The 12,559-nt window shown below is 38.9% G+C and overlaps 1 protein-coding gene across 1 annotated transcript; it reads left to right on the top strand.

Annotated features, from left to right (window-relative positions):
* Nucleotides 1-7,543: 7,543 nt before the first annotated feature.
* Nucleotides 7,544-12,559, top strand: LOC104418775 (probable envelope ADP,ATP carrier protein, chloroplastic). Its single transcript, XM_010030255.3, is given in 11 exon segments — nt 7,544-7,892; nt 7,895-8,062; nt 8,756-8,812; nt 9,667-9,729; nt 9,809-9,865; nt 9,974-10,057; nt 10,236-10,304; nt 10,398-10,510; nt 10,601-10,770; nt 11,215-11,293; nt 11,997-12,559. Coding segments are annotated over 11 exon segments (1,170 nt in total). The 5' UTR covers nt 7,544-7,700; the 3' UTR covers nt 12,115-12,559.

Here is a 12,559-nt window from a genome sequence, read left to right as displayed (position 1 = left end):
AGGTAATCTCTTTAGACTAAATTCAGCTTGAGTATTTGGGTTCTTAGCTTTTGATCCGATTTGTCATATATATAATTGTTATCCGATCAGGAAATTTGTCATATTAAGTCATAATAATCAAAAATATTGAACCGCAAGACCGCGGGATAGATTTTTGATTATTTCAACTTTTCATGGCAAATTTATGTATTGCTTTGTGTAATTGAGTCGCATTAAGATAATATGTCATTGATTTACATTGGTGGTTTTTCAATAGGACACATATTTTGGTGCGTTATCGTTATTTGCTCATCACATATCATGCATCATATGTCATATCTAGGATTTAGGTATTTAAGTCCATACACATTTCATGTTTAAAGCAATGCATTTTAATTTTTAAGATTCATATAGAATTAGGATAATTTTCCTTTAATAAAACAAAAAAGAACAAAAAATGTTATTTAGTTTATATAGATTTCATAATGTGCACACCACATGCTACGCTTTAATTAGTGGGTCATAGGTTAATGTTTTAATATTCCCGTCGTATAGTTTTTTTTAATAATAATAAAAAAAATCCAAAGATTAGTATTGCACCATTATGTTATTTTTTTTAATAAGAATTATTAAGTCATTTTAAAAAAAAGGAAAACACAAAAGTCATTTATTTAGTTAATAGGTTAGTTCATAATTAATCCTATTTCATGTTATCATTGTTAGTGCAGGTTGCATATGTGTAATAAAAAATCATTAAAAAATCATAAAAAGAACATGTATATAGAATTACCACGTCATACATCTCATATCATATAGCACATGCATATTTAGGGTTATGTAAATTAGATTGCACACATATTGTAATGATTTAAATTATGTCACATGAATTGCATCTCATATGTCATTAAAGTAAAACTCATGCATATCAAATTTAGATTAAGATTGCATATAATTAACATTTTAAAAAAAAGAAAAATAAAAATTAGGTGTCGTGTCATTTAGAAATCATGTTTAAGGCATGCATTTCGATTAGCATTTTCGTAAGTTTTTTTTTTAGAGGATAGACCTTAATAAGGTTGTAGTTTATGATTTCTTATAATTTGTCATTTTGGTTTATTTTTTTATTTTTTTGGTAAAAGGTAAGAAGTCATTTTGGTTTATTGAATATTATTTCATTGATTGTGCATCCGCATGAACACTATTTGCACGTTAATTGCTTAGGTTAAAATTAATCAATACTGCCTGCAAAGTATTTTTGAAATTAAAGTAAAAGGTACTAAAAGGGCGTTAGATTAATCTAGCGTAACCATGTCCCTAGACCTATTCAATCTCTGATTCGCAGAAGTAAAGTATTCTCCCATACTTTACTTGGGTTTCTAACCAACCCTAATTGGTTAGTGGAGGCTCCAAATCGAGTATAATTGCATGTTTAAATGGATTAATTTCTTAATATCAAGTCGCGATTGGTAAGACTTGGGAGGGTCCGTGCCAAATCTTCGGACTTAGTAATCCATTAGCCTTCTTTAAGTAATATACCCTCGGGAAGGTTGCGACATATACATATGCTTCATATATATTGCATCAAACAATCAATCAATTCACGACAATCGAATCAAATCATTGATCAATCAACCTAATCGATTACATATCAGTCGTTCCATCTCTAAGTCATCTCCAATCACCAAATCACACATACTCTCTCGGGCGTCACTTTCACCAAGGTGATGTATGCAATGGATAGCACTCGTGTGTTCTTTAAGGCGCCATTTTCACTAGTGATATCCTTAATCACTAAACCACGTATGTCCATAATGATGCATGCAATAAAAAGCACTTGTGCATTCTTTTAGGCGTCATTTTCACCAATGATTTTCTTATCATTGAATCACGTATGTCTATACTGATGCAGGTAATAGACAGCACACGTGCGTTCTTTAAGACGCCGTTTTCATCAGTGATTTCCTTATCATCGAACCACGTATGTCTATATTGATGCATGTAATAGACAGCACACATGCGTTCTTTAAGGTGCCGTTTTCACCAGTGATTCTTTATCACCGAACTACGTATGTTTATACCTCGTACCCGATCGGTCTCAGCCAAGAGTATTCCCAAATCAATCTCACGATTCTCTCCACTTTACAACTCATCAAAGTATTATTAATGCTAAATAACCATACTCAGCCATCTACCAATCAATTATTCAATTTCAATCAATTACAATCAATTTAGGAATAATTCCTCAAATTGCACAATTAATTCAATTCAACACAATGTAGAACTCAAATAAATAAACAGAGTGCACTATGACAATCAGCACAAAATTTCAATTGTCGGCTATCCCTACCTAATTTCCGAAAATTAATTAATTAATTAATTTCGAAAATTAATAAATAAATACTAAAAATCCAATTTAGGCTTGTAATGCCTAATTGAAGCCCGATAAGGGTCGGGAAAAATCCCGATATGCATTCAATAAATAATATAAGCTATCCTCGAGCTAATTACACTAACCACCTAACTAATATGCAATACAATTAACTAATAATCACTAATCCATTCTAATCTAACAACCTAATCATATTTAATTAACACTAATCAACCATTAAGCATAATTAGTTTACTAAGCGAGAATTAGTGAGATTACTCACTTGATTAATGATCCACTCAAATCAAAGCGACGAGGACGTGATGGGGTTCGATCCTCTCCAAAGTGGCGATGGCAATGGGGCACGGCTCGGGCCCGAAAAATGGCCCACAAGCTCGCTACTCGAGCTGAGAAAAAAAAAATAAAGTCAGAAGCTGCTGGGCTTTCTCTCGGTTGATGGACCGAATGGGCGAACGGCAGCAGTCTTGAACAAAGGAGAGAAGCCGCACGAGCTTTGGTCAAACCATCAGCTTTGGTGAAGAATGTTATTGACTGAAGAAGCTTGTCTCACGGATAAGTGGCACGGAGAGAAGAAGTGAACAAAGCTTGAATGGTGCTTCTATGATGCTGCAGACTTCAGGCGGAATAATAAAAAAAAAAGAACGAAGGCAACGCAAAGACAGGGCTCCGAGACGTGCAAAGGAAGAGAGAAAAGTGGGGACAAAGGCATCGGTCAAAAGAAACAGAAAAAGTAAGAATAGGCTTTGACTAAAATCAAAGCAATTAAGAGAGGAAGGGAAATGGATACGGCAGGGGGAGAGAGAGACGTCAGTGGGGTGGTCCTGCACGCGCACGAGAGAGAGAGGGAGAGTAGTGGGCATGGGGACGTTGGCCAAAATAGGGAAAATAGAGAGAGAAGAAAAATTTTAAAAAAAAATCTCATAACTAAAAATTCTTAGTCTCAAATGCTCTTGTTTAGTCCAAATTGGTCTCCGAAAATTCCCCGGCTAAAGTACTTGATCCTCACTTGCTTTGTTGCATAGAATTTCCCTCAAACAACAAATCTCCGGCAACAAAAACAGCCATTTTCTTCAATTTCGAATTTTAATTCATTTTTCTTCGGAATCCGATTTTTTGAACAAACAAATTCAGTTGAGGTCCCATTTGAATTCAAAAAAAGTCCAAACAACTTCCATTCATCAATTCACTTACACCAGATGTGAAAAATCCCTTCAAATTGGCCAATCCGAATTTCCGTTCATTTTCTAAATCGTCCGACACGATTTTCCGTAAAAATCCTGGACTCACTGAAAACTCCTCAAAAGAAGAGTCGACATTTCTAAAATTCATTGTGACATGACATAATCTTCAATTTCTGAAATCGGACTTGAATTCGCGGTTAATTTCCATTCGGCGCGTTTTAAGTGTGACCTAAGCTATCGAGCAGTTTTCAGAACTTTTTAGGGCAAGTGACCTGTGGTTGATTTTCTTCGAGCCACAATGAACCCACTCAACACATTAGCGACTCGGTTGTCGTAAAAATCTCGATGATCCAAATACTAACACAATGTACCAAAATGACAGTAAAGTCAGATTAGTATTAATCGATGAGAATTTTCCAATTTAGTGGAGTCACCCACGATCGGGCACACATCTCAGTCAAACAGACCTATTTTTAATCTCAAATCGATTTTTAACTGTGCCGTAATTGCCTCTAAAAATAAGCACAGTCGAAAAGCCAATTCCTAATTGAATTCTCAAGTCTATTACCTTAAAATTTCTTAATGGCTTACCCCGACGGTCTAGTTATCTCGAGAGTGATCTACTATGAGAATAGCCCTATAAACGCGTCAATGAAATGCCCAATTAATTCAATAGAAAGCAGGTTAAAAAATTCAGGATATCACACCCTTCCCAAGCTCTACTCTGACCCTGATCGCTTCTTCTGGCTGGGCCACCCATCTAGAACCTTTTCCGTCGTGTCCGCTTGGGATGTCTTGCGGTCGAGAGGCCAGTCCATGCAGTGGGCTCCTTTTATTTGGAACAATGTGCTAGTCCCTCGATACCAGTTCTTGCTGTAGCTAATTACCAGAAACATATTACCCACTCAGGTAATGCTCCTTACCTATGGCAGAATCTCTGATGTGAACTGTGTTTTCTGCTCTTGTTGTCCAAACTCAATCGACCACCTATTTTTTGGGTGTCCTACTACTAGGGCCTTAGCTACTTTTTGGGCCTCTAGATTTAATCTCGCTTAGTGGAATAAATTGTGGTTGGATAACTTACAATTGGCTATCAAATATTTATCTAGAGATTCTTTTCACATTGCTCTCTCCTGGTTTGTGTTTGGTGCCCTGCGCAACATCATTTGGAAGGAGTGAAACGATATACTTTTCCGTGCGAGGACTCCCTCTCTATTGGCCATGAAGAAGCACCTTGAAAAGGTTGTTAGGGATAAAGCCTTGTCTTTCCACTAGGTGCCTCCCACCACTACAAATCAAAGATTGATGCGATGCTAATGTCTTAACCCTTCCATTTTTGCAGACTGACTTTTGTCACTTTCCTGCTCCAGAGGGGAAGCCTTCTATTACCTGCTCTTTCTATTCGGGTGAAGGACTCAGTTGAGTAAGGGGTTATTCCTAACCCTTTTCTATTCGGAGGTCCTATTGGTGTCGTGGAAGTTGGAGATGGGGCTACGTCCGATTTCTTCATAAGCTCCTTCTACGGTGTGGACACTCTTATCTACCAATCCTAGAGTTGGGAACCTGTCCCCTTCCTCCTTTTCAGCGGCATCCTTCTCACGCTTGCCCCCATTTTGTTTTGATTTAAGGGTTGCCTCATGCTGCTGGGTCTTCCATCTTCTTCCTTTTGTTGGTGCCCGCTTTGTTGGTTGCTTTTTGCCGTTGTTTTGGCTTGTTTCTGTTCCTATGTAGGTTATGGCTCCCCTTTTCTCGGCACCCTTCCACTCGCTTTGACTTGTTTGTCTTCATGAGTGTAAGTCTTTGGTGCCAGTTTCCTTGATGTATAGCTGTATAGTTCCTTGGTTTAAAATCAATATATCTCTTACATTTTACCAACAACAAAAAAAAATTGCAGTCCGTTTGAAATTTTTCCTTCAATTACACAATTGAGAATCTTCAAAACTCTATAGAACATAGTCTTAACAAAATTCATCTAGTAATACATACATCATACACACAACGGAAGATCCTAAAACTTACCCACCTCGTGCTTCACATATTTCCCCACCTAGTAGGGGTCAACACCATGCCCTCACACAACCCCGCAACAAACCACCAAGCCACTCCGTCAAGTGAAACTAATGTTGCGGAGCCATCGCTATAACCAAATCAACAACTCTTAATTGCCTTGTCATCTACAACCCTTGGATTCATTGAACTTAGAAAGGAAAACCACTAAAACCTTATGTCTAGCTAATCCAAAACATGGAGAGACATCTCTCGCTGCCAACACAATCAAGCGAAACACTCCATTCCAACCCCACACAGCATAGGTTCCAACGGTCCTAGGACTAGGGATCGGCCCAATCCCCTTAAGAACTAGATCAGGATTGACGGGGTTGGGCCGATCTTGGGTTGGTCTAGGATCAACTTTGGACAAATGCTCACCCCTAAAATAAATACCTATATAAGTTAGGTTAAAATTAAATGGGCAAAAGGCACAAAAAATCATAAGCTATGTTTATTATGACATATTTACACTAAACTTTTTTGTGACACAAAAAATCTCAAATTTATATTTATGTGACATATTTACTTCTGTTAAAATTCTATCGATCAGTACTACTAAAAATTTGCTTACATGGATGCTAGAAAAACAAACTGTATTAACATGTCGTCCATGTGACTTAAGTTATTTTGACTGAAAAATCATCTACTTTAATAGTGGATAAATGTGTCGCATAGGTATAAGTTTAAGATATTTTATTTCATAAAAAAAAAAAGTTTACTCTAAATGTGTTACAATTGACATAATTTGTAGTTTTTTATGTCAAGAAGTAGGGGTGATTATGATCCGGGTTGGATCAGTCCACACCCTAACCCTAGGACCAACCCGCACAGTATTGATTCTCAATTTTTGGGACCGAGAACCGACCCTATTGAGCTTGGGACCAAGGACTAGACCAATCTAATAAGTTCGGTGACGAGCAAAGTTAGTTAAGAGAGGCGAGAGATGAGCATCAAGTAAGGCGAGCGTCAAGTGAGGCGAGCGTCAAGTGAGGCGAGCAACAAGTAGGATGAGTATCGAGCGCACGAGTGACCAAAAGTGAGCGAGACAAACGGATAAATTGTTTCTTTTGATTTTGACAAATTGAAAAATAAGAGGACAAATAAGACAAAAGAGAATGAGTCTTAGAAGAGGATGTTGTTTATACTTTTTTGGATTCCGTGATGACTATTCACAGAAACATTTTTTTTTCATTTGTAAATTATGGTTTGGACGTTGTAAAAGACATAAAAAAATTTAAGTTATTAAAGAACAATGTAAAATTACTTGGACTCCTCATTAAGAAGTTATTTAATGTTGTTAACATCGTTTGTTTTAGGTTTAAAAGAATTATAAATAATATATTATGTGGTTATGATTGGTTCAACCCTAAATTCTCAAGACCGAGAACCAATTTGCACAATATTGGTTTAAGAATTCTAGGACCAATGACTAATCTAGTCTTCTTGGGAACCGGACAAGATCGGCAGGGTTAGTCCGATCTAGGGTCCCCGGTCCAAGGTTAACCCTAGATGGATTTTCACCTCCATCAAGAAGTTTGGGTAAATGTGTCGCATCTTGAATGGTCAAGGGTTTTTGCCACTTTTCTTTTCAATTTAAAAATAAAAAGAGTCTAGTGACGCAGTTCGCACGTTTCAATATCTTAATGGGCTAAATACATTAAGGCCGTGTCATGTTTCAAAAAAATTAATCATAAAGGGAAGAGGGCCCACTCTGAAATATATTTATAACCGTCCTTTTCCTCTTCCTCTTTTCAGGTACAACGAGTCTCTTATTTTATGCATTTTCGTGTGAGAAATTGGCTTTTATTGTGGCGATCCACGTGGCGAGATTATGGGATGATTTTCTATGCATAATCTTGGCAAGCGATTAATTAATAAGGAAAGTCGAATCCAAAAAAATATATAATAATAACGAAATATAATTAAAATAAGGAGGAAAAGGACGATCTCCATCCTTCACTGCCCCTCCCCCTCCTGCTCGTTTCGCTCCCTCCACTCTGCAACTAACCTCTCTTTCTCTCTCTAGCGCGCTCGCTCTTTCTCTCTCTACACCTCCCTCTCTTCCTCGTTCTTTCGCCTTATCTCTTTGAATTCCGTTCTCCATGGCCATGAGGGGGGAAGAGAAGGGCGTGCTGGTGTGCCGCGGCATCCCGGGCCTCGCCGCCGCGGCGGAGGGCCGCGGGCCGCCATTGTGGAGCCGGTCGCGGCTGTGCCTGAGGACCGGGGATCCCGGCGGCGGCGGCGGCGGCGGCGGCGGGGGGTTCGCGGCGCTGTCGGTGGCGGAGAAGGGGAGCGGCGGAGGAGGAGCGAGTGCGAGCCGACGCCGGCGCAGCTGCTGAAGCACCCGCTGGCGACGGTGGCCCTCGTGCCGAGGGACGCGGCGCTGTTCGTCGCCGGGGCCATCGCGGGCGCCGCCGCGAAGACCGTCACGGCTCCGCTCGACCGGATTAAGCTTCTTATGCAGGTGCACTGTTTTCTTTTTATTTTTTATTTTTTTTATTATTATTTTCTGCTTCTGTTGGTTTTGGCGGGCTTCGAATTCAGTGGCATTTCCTTTGGTTCGGGAGGATGAATTTTGGTTTGGCCTCGTGTGTTTTGATTCGAGGAAAGTGATGTGACTACCGATTATTTGAATTTTGGATTGTTGTAGGGGAATAAGCTACGTTAACTATGAAAATTGAAAAACTATAATCTTCAAATGTTGTTCTTGTTTTTCGGTTACTGATTTACGTTCTTGATATCTCCGGGCTATAGTGCAACCGATCGGTTGTGGCAAATTCAGCTACTGTTATGCCGCGGCCTTGAGAAATGATGTGTTTGGACAGTATGTTGCTGGACTGCAAATGGGAATGATCCTCTTCCTCGGGATATATTTCTGACGGAACAGGTTGTGAGGAATAATGTGACAAATGCAGGGCCGAGGTCGTTTGGATTTTTGGATTGATTGCCTTGCTTTTTCAGTTTAGGGTCATCTTCATGAGTGCATGTTCCTTTGGAGTGGAGAATGGATGTTTCTTCTGGTTATATCAAATGCTTTGACTGGAAGTGTTGAAATTGTCTCTTTGCTGTGCCTGCTTTTTGGTATCACTTATTCATAAGGGTAGTTTTCTTGAGCTCGGGGCTCACTAGACTCTAGTGAATTTGCTGCCTTTGACAGACTCATGGGGTTCGAGTTGGACAACAAAGTGCAAAGAAGGCTATTGGTTTTGCCGAGGTAAGATATAGCTGGAATTTCATTTAGCTGAAATGTTTGTCCTGATCTTTTAATCTTGGTAAGTTGGAATAAGAGTTATTTCATTTGGAGTTAATATTCTCGAAAAAAACAGTTTAATGGAAATTGGTGAGAGAACCTTCCTTCTGAGACAAGTATGACATTATCTGTCTCAGCATTAAGTTGCTTTGTCTTCATACTAGAAAACCAGGTGCCCACAACCTATGGAGCCTTGATAAAAGAAGAAGTTCTTTCAATGTCTGATGGTCTTATGAGTCAGATAAGATATGTGTCTAACTTAGCGAGTTATCCATATACAAGATTGTTGCATCTCGCGACCCACAAGTTTTCATATCAGGGCATAAAATGTTGTTGACACCATACTTACAGTTTTTCTTCTATAAATCTGGAATCCTTTAACTAGATATTCGCTCTTACTTCAATCAACAAACTTGTTTGTTAATTTCTCATCGACTTCCCTTCTAGTACTACTCTATTCTAAGCACCACATAAAAAATCTGTCAAATTCTTTCACTGGAATTGTAAGATGAGATATTAAGATCGTCGTGTCACATAAAAATGAAATTGTATTATTCAACAAAATTTAGGTAGACCATCTTGTGAAGTTGCACTATAGAACTTTTTGGTAGTGTATCAAAATAATTGCATGCTGAAGATGAAATAAGGTGGTCTTTTGGCCCAAAAAACCAATGATGTCATGGAAATTTGAATACACAGAATGCGCTACTTCTTCTGGACTTTTATACACCCATCTTTGATCCAGCGCTGTCTCTGTAAATCTTTCTTTTTCCTTTCCCATCCATTACCTAGTAGAAATTCAATATGTTTGAATGCAGGCTATCACAATGATAGGCAAAGAAGAAGGAATGAAAGGTTACTGGAAGGGCAACCTCCCGCAGGTTTGTTGGCTTTATAACTCACTATTGGTTCACAAAATCCTATGTTTATGTGCATTATGCCCATGTCTTTATGTTCCAGGTGATAAGAATTATACCATACAGCGCCGTCCAACTATTTGCTTATGAATTTTACAAGGTATGTATGAAGCCATCTTGTTTTAACCCTTCCCAAAATTGGTGATGGAGAAGTCAGTGCATACTGCATGACACTAACGTTATAATTTTTTGGTTCTTGGAATAGTAGAAACTCTTTAAGGGAAAAGATGGTGAACTTTCTGTTGTTGGAAGACTAATGGCTGGTGCTTGTGCTGGCATGACTTCTACCTTTGTAAGTATGCAGAGCCTCAAGAAAAGTTGGGTTTATTGGGAGTTTCTGAAAATTATAATCTGTCTTTCTAGTATAGGTTCTGTTCCAGTCACTGTTACTTATGAACATAACGTAGGTTCTCTTGATATTTTTTTATGTGACAAAATCAGTGTAAGGACATCTATCTACTCCCGTGTAGGTCACCTACCCATTGGATGTCCTACGTTTGCGCTTGGCAGTGGAACCTGGACATAGATCAATGTCACAGGTATATTCAATCTCTTCAAGTGATGCAATGCAGATGCAGAGATTACCTCTCATTACAGATGTTGGTTGATTCTTTTTCTTTCTTTTCTCTAAGGTTGCCCTGAGCATGCTGAAAGAGGAAGGGTTGGCATCATTTTACAAAGGTCTAGGACCCGCTCTAATAGGAATAGCTCCTTACATTGCAGTGAACTTCTGCATGTTTGATTTGTGAGTGCTCTCATGTTATTCTTTATATTCTGTTAAATCATGCATCCTCAATGAAGGCCAGATCGAGATGATACTTTTGATGGATAACAGGATAAAAAAATCTTTGCCAGAGAAATATCAAAAGAGGACTGAAGCATCTCTTGTAACAGCATTGCTCTCAGCTGGCCTTGCCACAATAACGTGTTATCCCCTAGACACCGTCAGAAGACAGATGCAGATGAAGGGTGTCCCTTACAAGACAGTTCTGGATGCTTTTCCAGGTGATTTGATCCTGGCAGTTTGTCATCATCACTGTGTTCTCAGCATCAGAGCAACATCACTAAAAGGATAGATACAGTAGCAGATCAGAATACATGATTGCTAACAAGGATGTTGCACCAGTGATAGTGAATGTCACCCAAATATGATCCCTTCTTTTTTGATTTCTTAGTTATGATGTCATGTGAGAGATTGTATGCTTTCCCCTGGTCTCAATATTAGAATCTGCATTTGGCTTCTCATGGATTGACTGACATGATTAAGGAGGATTCTTTTTTTAGACTCTGATATACCATAATTTGAGCTCAGATTCATTGATGGGGTTTTCGATTAGGCATGCTTTCAACAGATAGTTTTCCTGTGTCATCTAATAGCATCTGCACTATATCTGCAAGCACTTGTGCATTTGCTTTCTTATATGAATCTTGATTCATTCCTTCAAGCAGGTATTATTGAACGGGATGGAGTGATTGGCTTATATCGAGGATTTTTGCCAAATGCATTGAAAAACTTACCAAATAGCAGGTTACTGTGATTTCTCTCACCTCCTCTTCTTCCTGAATTCCTGTTCAGAGTTTCTCCTCCATTGTGCTTTGTGAATTCTGGGACTAGGGAAATACATACAATTTCCTTGTAATCGTCAAGTTTTCAGCTTTGTTGGCCTAATTTGGCTGTGGCCTATAAATGATGACTACTTCATGAAAGTATCAACTGGGGTTTTATTAGAATCTTAGCCATCAATCCCCTTGAGATAATTTTCATATCTGTGATGAGATGCAGAGAAGTTGAAGTGATATTCTTTGATGGAATTATCTGTGCGCTTTTTGTATTTTGTATTGTTATTTTGTTTTTCCTTTCTGTGTTTAGAAAATAGTTATATGAAGTTCCAAGGGGTGAATATTAGTGTCAGCTGCTCCTCCTTTGTCCTAGTTGTTCTCCCACTCCCATGAACCCAACCCAAAGTTTTTGGTTTCGGCCATTTTTCATCTAGGTACTTATTATGTTTCCTTCTTTTTAGAATGCTCTGGTGCCTCTTAGTACTTTTAGTGTGCATATCAATCTTGTGCCTTCGAAATCTTGTGTTGGACCAGGGAAATTGCGAGACTTGTCAAGTTTTCATACAAATGTACATGATCTAAATCTACTTGCTTGCATGCATACTTATGACGATACGCTAATCTCCATTTACATAACACTGAACATGTTTGCCCATCTGGCCTTCCTGCAGCATTAGGCTTACGACATATGATACAGTCAAACGCTTGATTGCTGCTGGTGAAAAAGAGCTCGAGAGGATTAAGGAGGAAAACCGCCTGAAACAAAATGGAGCAGCCGCCGACTTTTAAAAGATCCAATTCTTTCAGTCATTATTTCTTCTCCTTTTTCTGTCAAAATATTGATTTTTGCGGGCATATATATCGAGCAGGATGGGGGCCATTGTTTACGACCAGGCTTTCTCACTAGGAGATGGTATCAGATGGTCCAACGGTTGCTCAATCTTTGGCATGACTCTTGAGGGGTCCTTGAGAAGTCATCGTTCGAGCTGGTCGGCAGGCAATTTTTTCCTTATTTTTTCTGTGATGTAGCGTTGGATTATTTTGGTTTTTACCTGTCATTACGTCTCTGTAGTGTACTCGATTCTCTTAGAACCCAGCTTCATGGGTTACTTGCAGGTCAATCCTGCGACTCCCATACCTCTGCTTGGACGCGATTAGTTTCTGTCGATGCTACAGTTTCGAATACACAATTACTTTCTGTGATGGTGATAGGCTTGATCAGTTTCCCCGTCCA

Source organism: Eucalyptus grandis, chromosome 1 (genome assembly GCF_016545825.1).
Source record: "Eucalyptus grandis isolate ANBG69807.140 chromosome 1, ASM1654582v1, whole genome shotgun sequence".
NCBI classification, from domain to species: Eukaryota; Viridiplantae; Streptophyta; class Magnoliopsida; order Myrtales; family Myrtaceae; genus Eucalyptus; species Eucalyptus grandis.
Note: the sequence above shows the minus strand (reverse complement) of the source record. Positions and strands in the feature narration are given on the sequence as shown.